At 46.7% G+C, this 24,683-nt stretch overlaps 1 protein-coding gene across 2 annotated transcripts in view; it reads left to right on the forward strand.

Annotated features, from left to right (window-relative positions):
- Positions 1 to 16,108, forward strand: part of TMED2 (transmembrane p24 trafficking protein 2) — a 77,186-nt gene extending 61,078 nt beyond the window's left edge. For both annotated transcript variants that reach the window (XM_069619684.1, XM_069619683.1), the window contains one exon: positions 14,699 to 16,108. In XM_069619684.1, the coding sequence (XP_069475785.1) occupies positions 14,699 to 14,823 (125 nt within the window). In that variant the 3' untranslated portion in view covers positions 14,824 to 16,108. The remainder of the gene's footprint in view (positions 1 to 14,698) is intronic.
- The last annotated feature ends 8,575 nt before the right edge of the window (positions 16,109 to 24,683 follow it).

Below are 24,683 nucleotides of genomic sequence, written 5' to 3' on the forward strand. Positions count from 1 at the left end.
ACCAAGTAGATGGTGTTGCAATATGCACTTAGGTAAGCCACACCACCCCAGCGCAATTTCCCCACTTCAAGCACTGCCAGAGCCATTATATTAGCCTGGTCTAGCTAATCCTAGCAGCATTGTATTCGTTTTTTTTTAAAAGGCAGTACTGCCTTACTTTGTTTGCAGGAAGTACATAACCGCGTTAAACATGCATTGCTTTGCAATTTTTTTCTTTTGTCAGAGCAGTATGCTTTCAGAACCACTTAACGATCAACCATATTCTTTTACTACTACTAGCATAGTTTACCTTTTTTTATTTGTCTTCATTTAGTTCAGGTTATCACTCTGGATATTATTACTTTGCCAGTAAGATTGCTCACTGGATTAATGCACCCACTGCAAAAATCTGTGGGTCACGGGTCTAAATTCCAGCAGGCACACTCAGCCTTACATCTTTCTAAGGTCGAAAATGAGCATCCGTGAACTGGGTAATAGTATCTGTAATTACTGTGATGTCAGACATTTATTTATTTTTGCATTTGTTAGGCGCACTAAACCAAGGGGCATCAAGGCGCTGAAAGTAATTTAAGCTCTATAAGAAATCAGTTATTGTCTTTTGGAACCTAGTCGTCCCATGTGGTATACTGTAGAAGATTCCAATCGGACTTTGTAGCAGTATTTGGTGCTATTGACGATCAGGTCTTAATGGGCAGATTTCAAACCTGGAAATGTATTTAAGCATCCCTCACTAGGTTGTGTGAAATCAATTCCAGCAAATAATGAACGGTCTGTCATTACAGTAATGATTGTTCTTTCCCTTCCACCACACAAACCTTTTTTTAATATACATGTGCACCCACTGGCAGAAGTCGCAAGCTAGCATACCCTTAATTCCTTAATTGTCATTCATGCCCTTTCAGCTAGTTGTTAGTCTGGTACAGAGGTGGTGGGCCAAACAGAGTCCTGGGGCCAAACCGAGTCCTATAACCAACCAGTAGATGTTCATAGCTGGATGCAGTCTATTTGCTTGAAGTTTTGGTGATCAATATGCCGGGAGGATAGCTCTTGGGCAACGCGTTTTTGTCTTGGAAGCAAGACAACTCATAGAAACACAGGTTTGAATCCTGGTCTCGCGCTTAGAATGAAACCTCTGCGGTATTAAACACGTTATAATAGAGCAATTATATTCTCTCAACCCGTCATGAACGTGTAACGCGTCCCTGGCTGTACACCTCGGTTTGCAGGCAATGTTTGATTGTTTTTCTTTATTTTTTTAAAAGATCTACCTGTTTCCACTATAGGGTCGAATCTTTACTGGCCAGTGTCTACAAGGGCCCAGTTATCTTGGGTAGAATAGTCATAGATTACCTTCTAAAAAGTAACTGAAGCAATGGGCACAGCCATAGTTGAAAATGTTTTATGAATGATCAGGTGTTACGTAATAATTAGTGCATCCAACTGGTGAGGACTACACAAGACTGGGCTGCTTGGTATTGGGTAACCCACCTTCCCACCATAGGCCTATAATACACAAGTTGGTAGTGACTGAGCAGCCAGGCTTATCTTAAGAGGGGTAATGTGAGCTGTAGGGCTGTACAATTGAAATCAGTAAGTAAAGATGCCAAGTACACTTAGTTATATATAAATATTTATTTTATAATACACAAGGTTTAAATGAGCATTCTTTAAAAAGATCTGGTCGACGAGTGGAGCAGTCCTGCAGTCACTCTACTCTATGCTGCTTTGAGCAGAGTCTTTCTACTCTATTACCCTGCTGGCTGACTGGGAGGAGCTGGTGTTAAAAGCCCAGTCTGGCCGCGGAGCGGCCGACGAGTGGAGCAGTCCTGCAGTCATGACGGCAACGAAGACCGAGGAGAACGAGGAGCGTCGCCTCAGAAGCATTAGATGCAGATGTGATGGGGGGGCCATTACAAAATAAGGAGAACGAGGACCCGGCTGGTCGGGATGAATTTCAAGAGTCTAGAGGTAAAAAGAAGCTAGGTACAGGCTCTGGGCCATCTCCGGTTACACTAAGACCAAGACAACTGCGTATTCCTTTTCTGAAGCCCCCATTAAAGCTACCTCTAAACATCTCCAACATCCCTAACACCACTAATAACACTAAAATTATGAATAACCCTACCGAATTGTTGCACACTCCAAATAAATTAAGCACTACCACTGTTAGTGCCCCCCCTATCCTCTTCAACATTCGGGACTCTGAACCCTTGGCTCAACCTGCATTGGGAGGACAGGCGAACCTTTGAGAGCCTTGTGCAGAGGGGGGAGAAGGAGGTGGGGTGTGTACCACATGCTGAATTTCCTGAAAATGAGAAGAAGTCTACCAAAGGAACTAGCGAAGGTGCCAGCAATATAGACTCCATTGTTACTGTGGTGCCCTCTGATGTAGATACAGTGACTACCCTCAAAACTGGAATCATTGTCCCCATCACCAGCCTAAACACCACGTCCAAGCTCCTAAATAACATTAAAGAGAACGACAACAACCCCCACCGGCCCTACTCACCGCTCCACCTCATGACCCGGGAGACATGGGAGGAATTCTGAGGCCGCTGTCTGCCGCAGAAGCGGTGTCTTCAGGTGGGTTGGTGCCGGCTGCGGCGACTCCCGCCCTCCTTGCCCAACTCTCCACGCGCCAGAGGAGAGACGGGGCCGTGGAGAGTTGGGCAAGGAAAGCGGGTTCAGCGCCGTGGTTGGAGGACGCGGCACTCTGCGATCCTGGCGCCGCGGTAGACGTGGAGTTTGTGGGGGATGCCGTTGGCAACGGTGCGGGTTGCGGAGCGCTGGAGGAGGAGGGGGCTCCCTGCTCGGTTTGGCCGATGGAGCAGCCGACGTCCCCAGCGGAGGAGGGGGAGAGGAGTCAAGCCGCGACAGAGAACGGGGCTGAGTTCGCTGGCCAACAAGCAGCAGGAGTGGCCACTGACACCTGCTGGCAGCCCGCATGTACTGCGGAGGCCAGGCCAGTCAAAAGAAAGGAACGTGCATTAACAGCACTAAAACAAAAGAATCTGAATAGGGGGAAATCCTCCACCAAACCCTATTACAGAGGATCAAGTAAAAAAAGTAAATCATTCAAAGTACCGCCCCACAAACAGGTGACAAACTTTTTTTTAAAAAAAGGGTGTAAGCCCCCCCCCACACCACAAAAAGAAATATCGGATGGAGAGCTTTTGGAGGGGTGGGTGGCGGTTGAAGGGTCTATTTTAAAAGAACAACCATCCAATAGTCAAGAGGAGAGGGGAGCTGTTAAACAGAGGACTGGGAACATATTGCCACAACTTGAAACGCCAGTAAGGTGGCACTTTGGGAAACCCCCCCCCCCCCCCTGGCCTCTCCTATTCCGCACCTCCCTGCACTGACTGCAGGTGTGCCGCCCCTGGGGCCCAACCAGACCACTAAGTACCCACGAGTCTTTGGAGGTGACGGAGGAATCGAACGTCTGGTCTCAAAGTGGGCACCCGCAAGAGGAAACCTCTAGCCAGATCCATCCTGGCCCCCAGAAGGCTTTGGGAAGTCCCCTGGGTCGTAGTGCGGCCTCGAATATACCTGAAAAAAGCCTGGCAAAGACACCGCCCAGAGGCGCCACGGGAAAACCAACACCGGCCCACGAGGCGTGCCTTACCCCAGGTAGAGTGAGGACCGACAGAATATCATTACACGGGAGTATAAAGGAAACGCTGCATAAGAAAATAGACCTAATGGGTATAATGTCCACTGTGACGATCGCCCTAACTCCTTTTAACAAACTATACGAAGCACTGAATGACTCTGTGAAAGATCAAGCTGCAATCACGGCCCTTATACACACCAAGTTATTATACTTGGAAAAATACATATTGGCTAAGGAAGTGAGACAAGAAAACACCAGAGACCAAGGATCATCGTGCTCTCTAGATCTGGAGCGGAATACACAAGGAACACAGACCAGTGCCAAATGTTGGAACAAAAATAATGACTTGGCACTGAACATGGAGGAAAAAAACACTAGTGCACAAATGAGCATGAACGGCCAAACTAAACCTAGCGATCTGCCACCTGGTGGAAAGAAAGCTACGCCCATGTCAGAAAATGGATGTATTAACGTGGACTGCTCAGGAATAACCCCGATCGAAGCGGAAAAGGGGTCGGGGGGGGGGGGGCAAAACCAAAACTAAATGTACAAAACAGAAAGAACTTGGAAACTTTTTTAACAAGAAAGTGAAACCAGTGGAAAAATTAAATTTAAAAAAGGTACTAGTGCCGGAAAAAATAGAAGCCAAGAAGGTAGTTCTAAAGATAACAACCCCACCAAAGCTGCCAAGAAGAACAGCAACAGCGAGACGACGAATGGGAACGAGTGAAACCTCCAACGCAAAACCACCAGGAAAGGGTGAATCAAGAAAAAACTTTCTCGGAGGAAGAGAAAGTGGAGGAAGAGTTTAACTCTATAGAAGCCTTATTAAGTCTAAGTACATATACAGTGGAAGATTCAGAAACAGACATCCCATCTCATAAGACTAGATCACATACTGAAAGAGTGGCTGAGAGTGTGTAGAGGGGAAGTAACCCCAGCCCCCCACCCAGGGAGCTGAAGAGGAAGACTGCACAGTAAAGATCAATACAGACATACGGAATGGAAGAAAAGGAAGCTGTTATGCTCACCTGGTTCCCACGGGGGCGTCGACCGGAACTGGGCCGCTGTTATTTCCACCAGCGTGACGTGTAGCGCCTAGATGACTGACTGGACTGGCCCGCTCAGCCTAGTTTGTCTGGCTCGCAAGAATATTCTTCTGCAAAGGAGAAGAGGAATTAACCACCCGTGGAATTGAGTGTCAACCCACCTTCCCCACTCCCGTTGTCTTCCCACTGATCACTCTTGATGTCCCCTCCTTAGTCTCACCTGATGGTTTGGAAGGATGAGCTCTCCATCCTGCGTCGACCGCAGGGGCGCGTTGATGACCAGTTACTTCACTGGCGTAGAATTGGTGAGTTCCAGTATTGACTCTAAAGTCCAATTGTTCATAAGAGTTCAAATGTCTGCTCTTCACTCTGTCCGAATCCTTGCAGGTTGCCGATTAATCCACTCGAAGATTTCCAAATGGCACTCGGTAAGATTCAGGTAAGTCTATTCTGTTTTTCCCCTTAGGGGCCGGGGTACGGCGATGAAGCAGAGTTGACTGTGCCGACCCGAGATGAGGTGAGACCCCCGTGGTAAATCAGGTATGTTTTGTGGGGGGGTAACTGGTATTGTCCTTGCTTTCTCCCCTTAGGGGCCGGGGTACGGCGATGAAGCAGAGTTGACTGCGCCGACCCGAAATGAGGCGAGTACCTCCCGTGGTAAATCTGGTAAGTCCTTGGGGGTAGCTTGTATGGCCTTAGAGAGTTCCCTTGCTCACCTTGCTGTCTTTGTCTCCTTAGGTGTCGGAGGGCGGCCGCGAGATGGAGAGAGCGTGATGGAATGCTGAAGTACCTCCAAGCAGGTGAGTTCAGTGCGGCGCCGTAGGAATGCGAAGCGATGCTTCAAAGACTGTCTTTCGGTTCCGTGGCGAAATGGATCAGGATTCAGGTAAGGATTAAAGTTAAAACTCCTGTTCTAACCTTTATCCTTTTTGTCTTCTTGTTTCAGGAGTCCCAGGACTGAAGCGGGCGTGGCTGAAGACTGGAGCTGCTGAAAACACAGTGAGCGTTACGCTGCAGCAAGCAGAATAACGCGAAGCACGTGTGGCTGTCCGGGCGTGGTTTAAATAGCCTTGGAAGAAGATCCAGGTAAGTATTCTTCCACAGCCCCACCCAAGTAACAAAATAGTCCCTTCAGTAAAATAGTCCCTCCTAAGCCTCATTTGGCTTGAGTCTTCATGCAGCATGGTCTGTCTCAGGTGAGTATGCAGCATGGTCTGCTTCAGGTAAGTTATCAATAATGAGCCTGGTGCCCATGGCGCCAGGACTGTACCCAAACAGCCCCTAACTGGGGCTTTTGGGCATGCTCCAAGTGGCATGATGCCTGCTTCCGGGGCTGCTGGGCCTGGTCTGGTCTTCAGGGGGCAGGCATCATGACAGAAGCCCTCTAAACCCCTCACAGCTAACGTCCTAAAGACACGAAGAGAGAGCAACTCTCCTTATGACAAACGCAACGATGATCTAAGTACTGGAGACAAGAGGTCTCGGCAGAAAGAGTCCAAAACCAGGAGGACTCGAGAGAATTTTTCAAGCAATAGTCAGTGAAATAAAGAGAGAGAACGAAGCAGGGGACGATCGCCGCACGAGAGCAATAAGGTTTGGAAAAGGAGTAGAATGAACAAACGCATCAAGACGGATTACGCCATCTTCAAACTGGAAAGGAGTGAAAATCCAGACGACTTTAGGTTGAGCAGGAACACTATGCTGTATATCTTTGAGCAAATCCCAAGCTTACGACTCTTGACCTCTCAAGACTTAAAAATTGTCGAACCATGTGAGAAAGGACGGAACGATCAGGCCTATATACACATCATCATTATTAATAAACATCTTGAAGGCTGAGAAAGAAAACCTCTGGTATTTGGGATATGAACTGAAGGAAATTCAGGCCATTCAAAATCAGAGGTACCATCGGACGCAAAGCACCTCAGTGACGAGATCCCTAATAAGAAGAAAGAGAATACTGTCATGATCTCTGCTTCCAAAAGGTCAGGGTTTTCCCAACTCCCTTGGAAGCAGATCCATAACCCAGGTTCCGAGTGCCAACCAGTCCCAATTGGGACCTTTTGGACCCAGTCCTGGCGCCAGTGGCACCAGGCTCATAAATATGCCCAGTCCCAGCGCTGGAAGCGCCGGGCTCATAATGCTTGGGTGGACTTACCTTCAGCAGACCATGCTGCTTACTTGCCTGCCAGTTGAGCCTCTGATCCTCTTCTGTTTGGAACTACTTTTCCTGTTGGGTGGGGCTGGAGCCACTCCCTAGATTCAGAGCACTGGAACTCTTCTGGAAGGCAGGAACTCTTTTCTTACCAGGAACTCTTTTCTTACTTAGGCGTGGCTGTGGAAGGAGACACTTAAGCACTACAGGAGGCTATTTAAACCACACCCGGTGGATGAATCTTGCTTTGCGTTATTCTGCAACCTCTGCAGCAGAACGCTCATCGTGTCTTCTGCATCCGGTCCTGGGCCTAAGGCTTACCATCCTGAATCCAGTCTTCAGCAACACCTATAAAGACAAGAAAGAACAGGTTAGCATTCCGGCATCTGAAAGGCAAAGGCTTACCATCCTGAATCCAGTCTTCAGCAACACCTATAAAGACAAGAAAGAACAGGTTAGCATTCCGGCATCTGAAAGGCAAAGGCTTACCTACTCTTTGTGCGCTCCGGAGGTCTTCACACTGCATTCCGGCATCTGAAAGACAAAAGTTTACCAACTCTTCGCACGCTCCGGAGGCCTTCGGCGCTGCATCCCGCATCTGAAAGACAAAACAAGGTGCGTTTAAAGACATTGGGGAACTTTAATACTCACGTGCCATTACTCCTTTCCACATCTAATCCAGTGGGTATTCCGGCACCCTGCAGCCGCTCCGAACTCGTACCTGCAAAATAAAAAGACAGTTAGAGCGCATAGTGAAGCAGGCAACAAGCGCTTACTTACGTGCTTCCAGGCGCTTCTATTCATCACACGGGCTCCATCTTCGACTCACTTCAGCCCGTCATCCGCCATCGCCGGAACCCTGCAAAACAAGAGACATCATTACTAAAGACTTTAAAGACATTTGAATGACTCGAAACTTACCGTTCGTGCAGTAAACGACGGACAGCAGTCCTCTGAAGTCAAGAGGCCTGCGCTACCTATCCAGTGAAGAAACTGGTTACAGCACCCTGCCCCGAGGCAGATGGAGAGCTCGGCATTCACTTACCTAAGGTGAGAGCGTTAACCTTTGGGGGTCTACAGGAGAGGAGAAGAGGAAAGAGATAGGGACACCCCAATAACCCCAGTTCATTAACCCCATATTTTCTATCTGCAGACATCTTACTCTACACGTCAGGCATACAGTGCACAGAGGTCCAGCCCAAAGAGCCAACCGGGTGCTACACATCACCTTTGAAGATACGGTAGTCGCCCAGTCAAGACCGGCGCCTCTGCGAGAATCAGGTGAGCGTTACAAATACCGTCAGAACAAAATCACCACAATAAAGATAAAGGAAAGTGTCGGCCGAGTCATAAATCTTACTTGACTCAAGACAAGCAAAACACACACGGCCCCAATAGGTCGAGGGAAAGGAAGAGGAGAGAGGAGTCACCACACCTAGGTCATAAGAAATACTCCGATGGTAACCAAGCAATAAACCCGGAAAGATGGCCAAAAGGACCGGGAGAAAAAAATAAGAATCACAATTGCTGTAAGCCCCATGAAATTTTCTCGAGCGGAGAGTGGCACCGAAGCCAGAAGCCCGGTTAGACAGCACAACAGGAGGTGGATATCAAATACACGACAATATGCAAACAAAATCTAGCAATTAGTGGACAGAAACCCCCCGCCGAGCCAACTGGTGAAGCAATCACCCTTGATAATGGGCTCATGGAACACACAAGGGTTTTTCCACTTGACGGTAAGCTCCGATGTTAATCTAGGAGACTTTGATATCTTGTGTCTACAAGAAACGTGGCTGCTGGTGAAACCCTGCCTTGACGGATACACTTTGACCTTCACCCCGGCGGAGAAGGGAGCCACAAGAAGGCCAAGGGCTGGTCTTGTGACCGCTGTAAGATCGGGATGTGACTTGGTGCCCAGGGCAGAATTACATCTCTCCCCGCTTATCCAAGGCACTAGATTAGAGTGGCAATGGGATGGCGTCGGAACAGGGAAGGAAAATTCTCTACAAAAACTGCTAGTTATCAATACATACTGGAATCCGGCAGAGACTACTACAGATCAATTTCTAGAGGCTGACAACCTCCTGGAGAATGAAAGCGAATGCCAACAACCGAGCCTCATCATTATAAATGGCAACCTAAACTGCACAATGGAGGTTGACGAGACTCCCACATGCATGAGATCTACAACTGATGGGGACAGAGCTAAACGATGGGGTAACCTGATGGATAAATGGGATCTGCATAACTTGCATTGAGAACAAGAAGATCCCAACATGGCAAAGAAATCATCAAAAGGGAACTATTGATCATACTTTTTTGTATCGAAGGCTTTACTGAGCATGATAAAGTCTTTCAATGTGGTGAAAACGGACAAAAGCGATCACACTATCTTAAAAACGACCTGGCACCATTATAGGCCGTCGCAAGAATCCATGCTACAAGGCTTGGAAGCTAACCCGAGTGGCAATTGCCTTAGGTTAACGGCAAAAGCCATCAGTGAAATAACGACGGTTTATAAAACCATCAGCAATAAGCTTATTGATAAGACAGTTGGAGCTGCTAATGCTGATTACGTGCCGTTATTGGGAATTTACCGCAGATCGAAGCAACAAGGGGGCCCTTCACACTCAGTCCACAGACAGTTACAATAAGGAACTGGTAAAGCAACGAGCTGCCTTAAGAAATATCCAGAGAATGGCAAAATCCAGTGACTCAAACTTGCAAGCGAAATACCACCTTGCGCAACGCAGGTATAAAAATTGGGTGAGACATCAGCGTGCAAGTCTTCTACAGCAAGACGCAGAACAAATGCGTATACTTTCAAAGAAAAGCAGCAAAGAATTCTGGTCTTTGATTCATACGAAAACAACAAGTACCCAGACCAGCCTCCAGAATAGCGTCAGCGAAGAGAAATGGGTGGACTTCTTTGCGTCGCTATTTAAAAAGGAGGACAGCCGGATATCGAACATCCAGAGGTGCCAAGTGACAAACTGGGAAATACCCTGTGATCATGATACTATTACATCAAAAATTACGAAGCTAAAAAACTCTAGAGCGCCAGGACCGGACGTCATCTCCAACATAGATTTGAAGACCAATGTTGTAACTTGGGTTCCACTAATAAGCCAGATTTTCCAGAACTGTAACACTTCTAAATCTGTGCCTCCCTCTTGGAAGACTTCAAATGTGGTCCCAATCTTTAAAAAAGGAGCGAAAGAAGATCCGAGAAATTACCGTCCTATAGCGCTCCTGGACGTTATCGGGAAGTTATTTGGCTCTTGTGCTCTGGACGGCCTGAACAACTGACTAAAGGAATCCAACTATAGAGATCAATTCCAGACGGGGTTTGTCCGAAACATCGGCACGTCAGCAAACATTCTGGTACTATGCTCCTTGAAAGCAAGAGTCGAACAAGGAGCGCCGAGAATATTCATGGCCTTCGTCGACCTAGTGCAGGCATTTGATCGTGTGAGCCGTGAGCGCCTGTGGGACAAACTAATTGGCAAGAACTGCCCAGGGAAAATCTTATCCCCAATAAGAGCTCTCTATGAAGGTACCACCATGAGAGGCCGGCTGAATGGGGCAGGGGCACTGTCCAAGGTTATCCATACCGCCCGAGGAGTAAAGCCGGGCTGTCCCTTAGCTCCAGCTCTGTATAATGCCTATATGGCAGACCTGGAAGACGACTTTGCCAAAACTAGGTGCTTTTCCCCCATCATTAGGAGGAGAGAAAATACAGACTCCTCTATGCGGTTGATATCATCCTATTCGATCAGACAGCGGTGGGGCTCCAAAGGCAGTTGAACAGTCTTCTTGTATATCTGGGAAACAACCATTTAGAACTAAATAAAAGCAAAACCAAGATCATGGCCTTCGAAACTACAACTCGAACAGCAGGCAAAGAAAAAAGGAGCCTAGAAAACGAAAAAGTTGAAATTGTAAAGAGCTTTAAATACTTGGGAGTGACGCTAAGTAACAGCCCCACGGAAATTCCAATGCAGGAGATGCTAATAGCCAAAACAAAGACCCTGTCATGCCAGGCACGGACAATCGACATGAAATACGGAAAGTTCTCATTGATTCCAGTACTGTCTTTCTTTAAAACCAAAGTCATCCCGAGTATAACGTATGGAGCGGAAGCAATGCCACAAATCCCGAGGCAGTTTTCGGACAGGTTGGAGGGCCAATTTTGGAAGGTGGTGCTGGGACTGCCAATGTCTGTTCCCATATGTCACATCAGACAAGAACTCTGCCTACCATCTGTGAAGGGGACTGTGGCGAGGAACACCCTGATGCTCTTCAGGAAAGTGATCATGGACTCGTCAGTGCCTGTATTTGAGATTCTGAAGAACGAACTGGCCAGCGGGAAAAACAAAATACTAGCATCATGGGAAGAACACTGAAAACCTGTTACAAGAGGTGGCCCTCACTAGAGCAATCCTAATACAAAATCCAACGAAGGTGGTGAAAAAGCTGATTGGATTGGATCAGAACGCAGGATAACGTTGCCTCGTATAAATCAAGTAAAACCCTTCCGAAAAGCCAAAAGAGTCAACGAAGTGAGAGGGTACTTGAAAAAATTCCCGGACAAAAAGCTGCGTAACACCTTCCTCAGAATCAGATTGAACCTCTTGCAAACAAATGAGATCTTGGCCAGAAGAGGAGAGGTAACCACGGATAAGTGCCGGTATTGTAATACTCAGCAGGTGGAATCCATCAGACACCTTCTGTTAAAGTGCAAGGGTACCCACGAGGCAAGAGAAATCCATTTAATGAAACACCTGAGCAGTGTAACTACAGCTGATGAAGAGGACTGGTGGAACGGCTTACTGGGGGGGGGGGGGACCGAATGGTCAGTGGCAGTGACTCTGTTCTTTAAAAAAAATTGGACTAGTACAGGAGTACAAAAAAACTGTTCAGGCGTGAAAAGGACAGTAACGCAGTAATGGAGACAGGCGTAAACTGAAGCCTAAACTCTCGCTCTCTTAAGCTAGGAACTCCTGAATTTAACTTGGACGGAACGCAATCTAATCTAATTTGGAGGGATGAACCTTCATCTGCTTGTCTGTTTTGTAAAAATTGTAAAATTGTATTCCAATTAAATCAAATAAAAAAAAGAAAGATCTATTAGTAACATTCAATCCGTTGGGATTCAGTTTTTAAAAGACAATAAAAGTTGGTAAATACTTTACTTATGCAAACACATATTCCAGCACACGGAGTAACTTCAGTAAAGGTCAATATTACTTAATTCAGTTATTGAGTTAGGAAGGGTTAGGATAAGATTTAGAACATTTTGTAAAGCAATTGCAATCTCCTAAAGTGAGACAGGTGAACGTTTATCCCAGCAATAATCGTGTCAACCATTATAACCTATGAGGGAATAAGTACTGCCTAAGTATGTAGATTCAGAGGAGTGCCTTTTAGGGAGCTAGGACAGCCAAAGTCAATGGACAAAGTAAATAGTTCTGATGTACTTTTTTTAAAAGGCTTGACAACGTTAGTAAGTTCAGAAGAAATCACAGTAACTCAAGTGAGCTACTTTGTGGAGAGCACAAGCTGTTAGGCCAGTGCAGGGGCGTTGAGATCAACTCCAAAAAGTACTTTGCAAGATAGGAAGCACAACTTGTGGCTAAAAGGTGAAAACCCCAAACCCCACAGTACCTATAATTCGGAGAAACATTTTTCACCTGGATTCCTCCTTGTTACGGCTTGGCAGACCCTTGTTCCTGGACCTTGGTCATGGTGATGAAAGAGAGGATGTTTGGCGGGCCTCTGCGGCAGTACTTTGGAGAGGGACTCCTCAGCAATGGATTTCCTTTGTTTCAGGGGCTCTTCATTGTATTGGCGCCTTTTCCTCAGCGTCAAATGAAGAACAAAAACTCTGATTGGAAGAAGCTTGCTCCCTCGGTCCTGGACTCTGGTGAGGGGACTCTGGATCAAGATTTCCTTTTTCTGTAGGGTCCTCTGGATGCCGACGAAGACTTGGTCACAGGACCCAGGGCATAGGGCTTCTGCAGCTCTGAGGCACAGCAAGTCGGGATGATGCGCCAAATGTAAGCTTGTTTTGAGGTTAGTTGGTCCCACCAGTCCATGGGAGGAAGCTGTCCCGTACATGTCTTCCCAGTCGATATGAAAATGGGGCCATCACAGCTGCAGGGCTTCACTGGGCACTTCATGGTCCAGGAGGGTGCTGCTGGTGTCTCGTCACGTCTTCTTCGGATGTTCCTCTCCAGTGGTTGACTGCCTCTAGTCTCAAAAACCTCACTTTTTATGAGATTTTCCCATTGATTCACAGCCTATGCTGTCAATTACACAACAGGGTGGCTGTCCTTTTAGGACAGCCAGCCAGCCAATCGGGACTGGTTTCGTTCAGGCACACTTGGCGACAAAGGACTGGGAAGTTTTGGGACCCTCCCTCACTTCCTGCCTTTGCAGAGACACTGGAACCTGGGCGGGCTTCAGGGCTGAAGCGCACCGAAGGCAAAACACACAAAGGGCTCAAACCAGTTTTAACTAAAAGCCAAGAAAGAACTAACAAACAGAAAATGGCGAAAAAAGACTGGGCCACTTTGGGGGAAAAATGGTCACCCATGGGTTCTGTACTGCAGCTGAGGGTTCAGCCTGCGGTAGAAATGCACACTGATAGTAATTCCCTCTCCCACTTGTCATGTAACATTTGTGGCAGTGGTTTACTTTTACTAAGTAATCCCCCAGCACTCCACATAGTGTGGTGTGTGTTGGTCCCATAAAGAGAGAGGTGAGTAAGACGGGATCATCTTGCCGTTCTGGGGAACGGTCCTTCACCCAAGAAAATGTAATAAAGAGAAGTCCAAGGGACTGCTTAGTGGCACTGCACCTAAAGTGCTGTGTTTCACTATACAAAAAGCAGATGCCTATAGAGTTTGTCAGACTCCATAAAACAGTAAAACACAGAAATTCTAGTCCGGAAAAATAAGTGAGGTAGTGAGAAAAAGGTTCCACTCGAGGGGGGAAAAAAAATCACGAATCCCAAGTCCAGCAAACGAGCTGGGGGTCTCTTAAGATTGAAGGGAATTAGTAGAATTTTTAGAGAAATTAAAATTCTCTCAACATACGGTGCTGCATATCTGTGATCATGAACGTAATCGATTGCTAGATCTGTACCGATGGCCTATGCACAGTTTTTAAATCCGATTTTATTTGATTTCTAAATTGGGGGCCGGGTGGTGACTTTACTGTGACAAATGCTATGTCAACATCGACTATGACGAATTAAATATGTTCATAATTCCGTACCTAAATTGAACTCCTTATTACCTATCCCTTTACATATGTAACAAATGCCATATTGGTCGACACAAATTTTACATAAATACCAAGCCAGAAAACCTGTCGCCGCAGGTAGCGGCAGTCTGCAGAATTCCAACTCGATGCCATACATGTACTTACGGAATAGACTAGTGTACTCCTTTTATGTGTACAATTAATGCTGCATGAACATTTGCAGTGAGGGTGAATGAACTGTATTTTTAGTGAACATTTCTCTCTTCTAGAAGCTCATTAGATTTCCTTGCAGCAGCAAGAATAACCCCGAATATTTTGACCAATGTACTAACATTTTTGGATGATCTGCTGAAATGTTTATCAGGGAGGGGGGTGTGGCTGAACAAAGACAAATGTGTACACTAGCCAGCTTTGTGGCTGCGATTTATTAATTTTTTGGTAAATATGGAAATGCTGTTAAGAGAATTTTGTTTTACCTTTTAACTATTCTTATCCATCTACTGAGAAATGCACCACAATCTGAGCTTTGAAAAATGTTATGAAAAAGATGTTATCCTTAATAATATAGTGAGTCAAATATTTTAACTTTCTCATTTTTTATCTCCACAGTTAATGACAACACAAACAGCAGAGTGGTCCTGTGGTCCTTCTTTGAAGCTCTTGTATTGGTTGCTATGACACTTGGACAGATCTATTACTTGAAGAGGTTTTTTGAAGTCCGAAGAGTTGTTTAAAGAACATTTTTCCCCTATTGTCAGTGGTCCCAATTCACTGTTTACCAAACATCTTGGATACAACAACTTCACTTAGGTCCTAATCTTTATTTTCGAAAGTATTGTTACTTATTTCTTAAATCTTTTTGTACCTTAATGAGATGATTTACAATTAGATTTCCATAGCAATGGGTTTTGAAGAGAAACTTGTGTCGGATCACATTTTTGGCATTCACTTTGTGGCTGTCTGCTGTGTTGTCAAGATTGGTTCTCCTAGATTGCAATTGAAATGTAGAGATCATCAACTTAATCTGTTCTTTCGTATGCTTTATTAAAATATAATTGGCTCTTTACAGGCATGCAGGAAGAGAGGTGCACAAGACCATCTTTTTAAAAAAAATAAGTTTTTGATGATTTCGGCAGACCATACTTACGTGATGTTTCTTTTTTGTATGAATATCTCCAAATAGACCGGAGGACGAGTTAAAGGACCATCAATAATTTATGTCAACACTTGGTGCGTGTTGTCAAGTTGTACATTACGATGTTCCCTCTTGACTTCCTCGGACTTTCCAGTACCTGGCTCAATTGCATCTGTTTTATGACCTGTAATTGCGCACTAAATGTTTGCAGTTTACTTACACACTTGCAGGTATGCTTTGAAACCTTCTTTGCACCTAAATCCAAGCCATTGCCATCTTTAGAATACCATTGTGCTATGGAGTCAGTTGTGGGCATAGTGGGGGCAAAAATAATTAAAGGTTTGTGGGTTTATTGACGTGTCATGCATCTACTGAAGTCTAATTTACAGCTGCCGGTATTTTGGACTATTTCGGCTGTGATTGGTCCTAAACATAATGCTTAGGACTGACTTTAATTTTATTCATTTGGCACATGTGGACTTTTTTGTATGAATCCAGACTACTTTTTTCGTTCTTTGATGATGGGTTAAACAATGTCTATCGTATGGGTGATCCAGATTATGTTGTGACTAATGTGAATTAGTTGCATGTATTCCTTTTTTTTTTTTTTTCTCAAGGGGGGGGGGGGTGTTTCCGAAGAACAAACAGTTTTCTACCATTAATTTAAGATTTATTACAGGTTTTCATGTTTGGAGCAAACCTTTTTCAACCCTGGGCAAACCTTTATAGCAACAGTACCCATATGGGATGGATCTCATCACTGTTGCGTGCCAATATTTGTTGTGTAAAATATCACTTGGAGGTTTGATTCGAAGATGTACATTTTAAATTGCTTGTACTATGACCTGGGTTCAGTGAATAATAAACACAACATTGTTTAAAAATGTTGCTTATTATGGCGTCTTTTTCACTATTCTGTGTTGTAATCCTCACTGGGTATCCTTTTTTAAAGCACTATTTTCTTAAATAGTGAATGTTGTCTACACATTTAGTAAAATACACAATCTGTTCACCTTCTATCTGTTTATTACTACATCAGCATAATTGGTGATTCGTATGTGAAGAAGTTAAGATTCTGCTTCACAAACTTAATAGGTACATATTAACATTCTAAATATCCAGCAAAAAAATCTGAAAAGTAGACCAGCTTTTGCCTGTATAGGTGAAAATGCTTACTGATTGCACCATAAATGTGCCTACATCTCGTGCTTTCTTAATTTACTAATCTATTAGACCATCCAGGATTTTGCGGCACAAATCTTTATTTATGGTGGCATTTGTGCAGCACAATCTTTGGCTGGAGGGTGCAAGATTGGTACATTGCAGGAAAGAGGCTGTGTGCAAGGCTACAAGAGAGCCAAGGTGTCATATGTATCTTTTGTATCAATTTAATAGGAAGAGTCCTAGATGTCTCTGGCTTGGCAGAACAGTATTTGTTTTGGCTACTTTTTCTGGTTTAATGTGCATGCCTATTTAATAACGGTATTAATCATTATCGGTTGTAATGTTCTCCAATCCCCCAAACACCCACACAACTCTCACCCAACACACCTCACACATCTCACGAATTCCCCATCGCAACTTGTATTTTCGAACCTCGCTCTGTCATACACATGCTCTGTCAGACTGCCAAGTCACAATTTGCGCTCTCAGGTCCCTGGCAAATGCCAAATCAAACTCCCAACTCGCACCTTGCGCTCACCAATGCCTCCTGCAGTATACAGTCCTTCATTCTAGCGTGTTACTTCTGCATCTTTCTCCCATTCTATCGCACTCTTCCCTCACTTCTCCCATCTGCAGTTTACTGCCTCTTTCCGGCCAATCCCGTTCTGCTTTTGGCCCACTACTACCCCTGTGCCCACGCTCCTTCCACTTTCTGTACCTCCAATCCCTCTCTGATTTCTGGCCCACTGCATCCGCTCTAAAATGTGTTTTTATTGCATTTCTTATCATTCGGACCAAACATGTCCGTGACAATCTCCCCCCCCCCCCCCCCCCCCAGCCCCTTACGGTCACCTTCAATGTTGTAAGTGACATGTTCCAACACTATGTGTCCATATCTTTTGTAACCATTCGATCAGCGTTGGTGGGGTTCTGTTTCCACTTTTGGGGTATAGCCAGCCATGCCGCTATGAGCAGACCCATGAAGTTCAGTTTCTGTGCCTTCGTCATGGTTTTGTCTCTGGGGTCCCAAGGCTGCATAGCCACACCTCCTCCCCTAGGTCTCCCGCCCCAGCAAACATTGAGTTAATTTGTGTTTTGACATCTGTCCAGAATTGCTGGATAGACCAGGCAGTCCCGCCAGATGTCTCCAGTTGCCTTCTGCACCACATTCTCTCCAGCACTTGTCCGGTGTGGATTTGTACATTTTGTGTAATCTTCCTGGGGTATAATACCATTGTAGAAGGATTTTCATCCACATCTCTTGTCTGTACAGCCCGCGTCATTTTGGGGATGTGTTCCCCATGGTTTTTTAGGAATCCCCCCTTCCCCATTAGCGTGATTTCCCACCTCTTCAGTATAGCCATTTAATCTCTTCGGATTGGGCGTTTATACGTATCCGTCGACTGGGTCAGTTTTCGTGTCGCTACATATTTGATCCGTGGGGAGCTGAGCCAGTCGTGCAGTTGCTAGTACTTGTATCTATCCTTGTTGGTGAGGCCGAATTGTTCTGTGCAGTTTTCGAATTCTTCAAAGGTTCTTATTTCCTGGGATTGATACATAACCTCAATCTTTGTGCAGCCCGCTTCCTCCCATTTTCGATATACGCCGTTCTCCATCCCCGGTTGGAACTCTGGGTTTTTAAACATTGGCATTAAGGGTGCCGGATCTATGGTCCGTGTCTCCTTTTGCGTGGCGCTGTCTCAGATCACTAACAATGCTTTCAGTATCGCACTGATTTGTGGGTTCAGATGTCAATGTTCTTTTTTTTTAATCCAGAGGAGATGGCGGAGTCGGATCATGGCGACCGGTCTGTCTTGTGCTACCTACAGCTTCTGGGAGGAATCCGGTATCCACTCTTTCAGGATGCATAGTTTAGCTGCCTCAAAATATTTGCAGAAGTGGGGGAGTGCGCAGCCGCCATTCATTCTCTGTGCTGCAAGGACTGCGCTTGACACCCTAGGTGTCTTTTAGACGTACAACGTTATTGTTTGAGATCATTTTTTGAAGTAGGCAGCCGGGACTCTGGGCAGTATTGTCATTTTTGTTGCCGTAATCCAGCCCCACCATGATCTTGATAGGGGGTTCTATGTCCTTCTTGGTTTTTTTCTAATTGTTGGATACTTTTCTTCATATAGTTTCCCTATGTGGCTGGTCAGTGTGACTCCAAGATACTTGACCCCTTTCACTGCCACCCTCAGTTGGTGGGCCGTTGCTGGCTTGTGAATGGCCTCTGTGTCCCGCCAGTGTAAGGACTTCCAACTTCTGTCTATTTTTAGCCTCGAGATGGTTCTGTAGGTCTCGATCTCCTGAAGAAGGGTTGGTAGCGAGTTCACTTGGTCTCCCAGGGCCACCAACATATCCGCATATGCTGCAATTTTGTGGGATATCACCCCCCCACTCCCCCACATGTCTACGCTTTTAATCTGGTCTGTCCCTTATTCGTATCAGGAGGGCACAAGTAATATGGCGTAAAGAGGGGAGAGAGGGGACAACCCTGTCTAGTCCCCCTCTCTATCCTGACCTTACCTGAGAGCTCCCCGTTTACTGCGATCCTTGCACTGGGCGTGCTGTAGTTTGCCCGTACCATACTTATATAGTTCTCCCCTTGCCCATCTTCCTCAAGATATGAAATAGCAGTGACCACTCCACATGGTCGAATGCTTTTTCAGCGTCTAGCGCCAGTAGGACTGCTGGGGTGTGCGTAATTCCCACTTTCTCGATCAGATGGGTTATCATCCTGATATTGTCGTGGATTTGTCTGTTTGGGACGAAGCCCGACTGGTCCTGATGAATCTCTTTCGGGACCACCGTCGAGAGTCGGCTGGCGAGTATTTTGGTATGCAGCTTTGCGTCCAAGTTTATTAGCGCAATCGGGCGGTACGAGCTGGGAAGTGTCGGGTCTTTCTCTTGCTTAGGTAACGCCACTATTTTGGCCTCATTCATGGATTGTGGGATTGTGCCCTGTTCTTTAAAGGTATTGAAGAGTTTGGTTAGGATGGGGGCTAAGTCGTCTTTATATCGTTTATAGAATTGTGCAGTGTAGCCATCCGGGCCTGGGGCCTTGTTAGGGAGGTCCCGAATTGCCCTGATAACTTAATCTTCTGTGATTGGGCTGTCTAGCCGCTGTTTCTCTTCGCTCGTGACTGTTGGAAGGGTGATCCCGTCCAAATAGGAGTCTTGCACTGATTTCCTTTGGGATTCTCCAGATCCATAAGCCCGTCCGACGGCGAGGCAGGCAGATGTCCGCCCAGACTAGGGCGTGATCGGAGAGAGACGTTGCTCTTGTTTCTACCTGCACAATCTTCCCGAGGACACCCGTGGAGACCCAGAGGTAGTCTATTCTGGAATTGTGGACGTGAGAAAAGTGTGTAAATCCATGGGTCTGGCCCGTGATCTCTCTCCAAACGTCCCGCAAGGCTAGATTTCCCATTTTTAGTTTTAGATTTAGATTAGGGTCCCATGCGATGTTGATGGGCCCCCGCCCTCTCCCAGCACGACTTCCGCTTTTGCAAATGTTTCTAATTTGTCCAGGCAGTCTCTGATAAAGCCATCCTGCCCTGTGTTGGGGGCATAGATAGATGACAGTGTTAGAGGGTACCCTTCGATGTGTGTTTAGGAAAAGGAATCTTCCCTGCTTATCTGCCTCGATGTCGTGGATTTGCGGGTGTAGAGATTTGTGGAATGCGATCAGGACGCCCCCTCTTTTCTCCTGTTCGTTGGCTTGATAGATTTGGTTGTATCCTCTCAGGCGGAGCCCCCTCTGTTCTGCCTTTTTTATATGGGTTTCCTGGAGCATTATGATGTCGTGCTTCCCTTTTTCCTCTTTAGCAGGGAATTCAATCCTTGTAGGTTGAAATGTTCAGCCCCATCCTTTCCTATTGTGGGTATTCACTATCGGTGGCCGGTGGACACTTGTCTGCTGATTGTTTACTTATTCCGCCCACCCCAACTCCCCCAAACTTTGCAACCCCCAACTTGCGTATATTACTCGCCCCCCCCCAATAACTGCCCTGAGTGCCCTGGGACATAGACTCTGGGATAAACTTTGTGGGGAGTTCTAAACCCCACTCGGATTCAGTTTCTGATGCAGGGGAAGGAGTCCCCCCTTCCCATCGCCAAAATGGGGATTCATGCGCCAGCGAGAGCTGTCAGTTAGGAGAGCGGGCGCTGGCTGTAAGTGGGCTCTGATCCAGTGTGTTGGACCGTCTTGAGTCTCATACGGGCTGTTTCTTTTTGCTAGGGTGCCTGGACTGTCTGTTAATCGTCTTCCACTCCCATGGGGTTCGTTGCGCTGAGGACCCTTCCTCGCTGCTTCCCTTGGGGGGTGGGGGGGGTTTCTCTGGTTCCTGAATGCCCAGAATATGCATACCCTCCTCGCATGTCGTTATTCTTTGTTGTTTCCATTCCCAAGAGAAGACCGAAAGGAAAGGTCCACTTGTACCTGATGTGTTTGGCCGTGAGCTCTTGTGACTGACCCCATTTCCTGCTTTTTTCTGCAGTCACCAGGGCCAGATCTTGGTAGTTTTTTTTTTTAGTTTTTTTATTTTTTATTTTAAAACCAAACGACAATACAAACCAAACATGCAGTGCATTGTACAACAGTTCAATTGTTCGTTACTTGATCATGGTCACTGCTTCCCCCTTCCCACCCCCCTCATGAGCCTATTTACACCTCGCACTTTGTAATCGCTGCCCGTGGTGGGGTCTCACTTCCTGCAGACTGTGAGGTCTGGCAGTGTTCCAAATAATTCTGCAATTAATGATCTCCATGCCATCAAGGAACAGGCTTCTCCCCCCCCCCCCCCTACGTTACTCGCCTCTTGCCAAAATCGTTTCAGCCTCCGCCCATTTCTGCAACTCCTTCCACCACACCTCTATCCGCGGCTTGTGACATGTTTTCCAGCCCATGGCAATCCTTCTCTTAGCAAGCACATATGCTAAATCTTTCAATTTCCCAACATGTTTAAGTTTCTGTGATCTAGGCAAAACCTCCCAGCAAACAGGCCCAGGCAGTGTCTATGATAATCGTAACCCCCTTTTCAGCCAGTTTCTGTGCCACTTCACCCCAGAAACACCCAATCACTGGGCATGACCAAAACATGTGTCTCATGTCAGCATTTTCCATATCGCATTTGGGACATGCCTGTCTTCCAGCATTCACAAACCTGGATATCCTCAAAGGTGTCATGTATGCTCTGTGCGTTACATACAATTGTATTTGTTTTAGTCTCGCATTCCTTAACACCTTTTTATGGTATCCTAGGGCATGTTCCCACATCCCATCCTCTATCAGGGCTCCTACTTCCTCTTCCCATTCTAATCTCAATCGTGTCAACTCCCTCCCAACCCTAGTCATCACCATCTCATACAGTCTAGAAATCTCATGCCCCCCTTCCGATATATCATATATTGCCCCCATGATGGCGTCTGGTTCTTCATCCAGTACCTGTTTCAGGCCACGTTTTCAGAACTTTCCGCACCATTCTATGATATGTGATATATTGGCCCACATGTAGCCCGGTTTCCTCCCCGAGCACATCAAAAGTCTTAATGGTTCCATCTTGCCACATGTCTCCCAACGTTACCAACCCCACCGATTCCCAGTGAGCCCTGATAATCGCCCGCAGCTGCACATTTACACCCGCCAATGCAACCAGCGGTACCTACGGGGATGGGTTATCCATCATCCGGCATGTCCTGCGCCACATCCTACACCCAAGCACCAACATTTCCGGGCGCCCTCTCATTTTCGACTCAGGCAGCCAGATCACCTCTTTCAAGTGGAATGGGGCGCAATCCTGCTCGAACAGCCGTAGTTCGGGGGTCACATCAGAGAGCCATTTGACCACATATTGTAACTGGCTCACCACATAATAAACCTCGAAATTAGGAAGTTTGATTCCCCCCTTTTTCATAGAGGTTTTGTAGCTTCCATCGCGCCACTCTTTCGGGTACCTTGCCCCAGGAAGTCTCTACACATGCTGTTCAGTTTAGTAAAGAACTTCTTAGGTATCATGTATGGGATATTACTAAAGTAATGCAGAAGCCTAGGTAGGACCACCATCTTCAGCATCGCACCCTCACCCATCATTGCTAGGGGCAACTTCACTTTGATAATAGCTACCTCAGTGTTATGCCTATGTTCCTCCTCCAGCGTGTGGTACACGTCTATCCCAAGGTACCGGAAGGAGCTAATCACCCATGGTACTTGCAGCACCGGTAACCGTCCCAAAGGGGTTCCCCTATAGCTGCCCAGCGGAAAAATGCTAGATTTGAGGATTCACTGCTATCCCGGACAGCCCCGCATACCTCCATCACCTCCAGGATATGCTGGAGGTTTTCTTCCGGGTACCTCAAGCACAGTAGCACATCATCAGCATATAAAGATATCAGGTGTCGTTCGCCCCTCCACTTCAATACCTATCGGATCATACTGTTGCCTGAGGTATATTGCAAGGGGCTCAATGGCTAGGATATAAAGCATCGGGGACCAAGGGCATCCCTGCCTGGTGCCTCTACTAAGTTGCCATCTCTCGGATATCACTGATCCCGTTCGGACTCTGGCTAGCGGCGCACTGTATAACATCTTCGCCCACCTAATGTAGCCGGGCCCCATCCCATACCCCTCCAGGGCCGCCAGCAGCCACGGCCACTTGACCCGAGTCGAAAGCTTTTACCGCATCCAAAGACACAATCACCATTTCCCCTCCGGTCTCACTACCCCCATTCAACCACCCTTCGGAGTGCCCTATTCGGGATGTAGCCTGTCTGGTCAGGGTGTACTAGTTTGTTAATTGTTCTCCGCAGTCTTTTTGCCAGGACAGCCGTCAATATTTTGCTGTCCTAGTTCAGCATCGACAATGGTCGATAAGAGCCGCAGCTATGCCCTGGTTTGTTAGGTTTGGGAAGCGGTACTATGACTGCCTCTCTGAGTGTTTCCGGCAGTTGCCCCACCTCAAACGCTTCATTAAGCATTCCTAACATTGGGGGGAGCACGTCCTCTTTATATACCTTATAAAAGTCACTCGGGAACCCATCCGCCCCCGGGGTCTTACCGGTAGGTAACTGCCTCACTAATTTCTCTAACTCCTCCAAAGTGATTGGTGCATCTAGCTCCTCCCTCTCTTCTTCACTTATCTTGGGCAATCCTATATCTTCCAGTGTTTCAGTGATCTCAGTAAGGTTGCAGCCCCCTCATCCCCATACAGAGCCTTATAATAATCCACAAACTCATTGTTAACTTCGTCTTGGGTATCCGCCACCCCACCATCTTCTCTCGTTATCGTTCTGATCAGGGGTTTGGGAGTGTCACTCTTATATAGCCACGCTAGGAGCCGTCCTGTTTTGTCCCCTCCCGCATGCTGTCTCTATATATTTTCTGTAGTTGAGGTTGCAGAGCCTCTCCCAGTGTTCAGCACACTTCTGCTGTAGCTGGAGTACCAGCTCCATATCTACGCTTCCACCTTTTAATGCACTTTCCAGTTCCCTTTCTGTTCTATGCAGGTCAGTCAGGACCCCACCTTGCAGGCCCTTTGATTTTGCTATGGCAACCCCCCGCATCACTACCTTGAAGGCTTCCCATAATGTACAAGCCGAGTCTACACTACCCGTATTCACCTCAAAGTAGTTAGTAATCTCGACCCTCATGTCTTCTCTAAAGACTGGGTCCTTGAGCGCCTCTGCCCGGAGGCGCCACGTCGGAATCCGTGCTCTCGGGGGCAATATTGCCACTCGAGAACCAGGGCGAGTGATCCGAGAGGACCCTCGCTTTGTATTCAATCTGGGTGACCTCTGTAATTACATCCAACGTGGCAAAGACATAGTCCAGCCTCGTATGTAGCTGCTGCGGGGTGGAGTAGTGCGAATATTGCCTTTCCTGGGGGAATTTCGTTCTCCACACATCCTCCAGGCCAAAGTCATCTAACAGTGTCCGCAGCGCTTTAGCCGCCGGGGTGGGTCTATCAATCTTGCAGTCCGATCGATCTACCTTGGGGTTCATTACACAGTTAAAGTCCCCGCCCCAGATCATCGCACCATCCACACACATACTAAGGTTAGTACAGAGTTTTGAAATATGCCGCCGTGTTATGGTTGGGGGCATATGTATTTACAATACTTATCTCCTTATTCTCCACCAGCCCCCTCAGTATGACCAGCCGCCCATCCTTCTCCACCAATTTTTGTAATAGTTGGAACGGGACATGCGGCGCCACCCAGGTAAGTACTCCTGGCATAGGCAGAGTATGACGAGCCCACCACAACCCCTTTCCATTTCTTCGCCACTGTCTCCAATTT

Source organism: Ambystoma mexicanum, chromosome 10, assembly GCF_040938575.1.
Source record: "Ambystoma mexicanum isolate Mex_15411 chromosome 10, UKY_AmexF1_1, whole genome shotgun sequence".
Taxonomy (NCBI): domain Eukaryota; kingdom Metazoa; phylum Chordata; class Amphibia; order Caudata; family Ambystomatidae; genus Ambystoma; species Ambystoma mexicanum.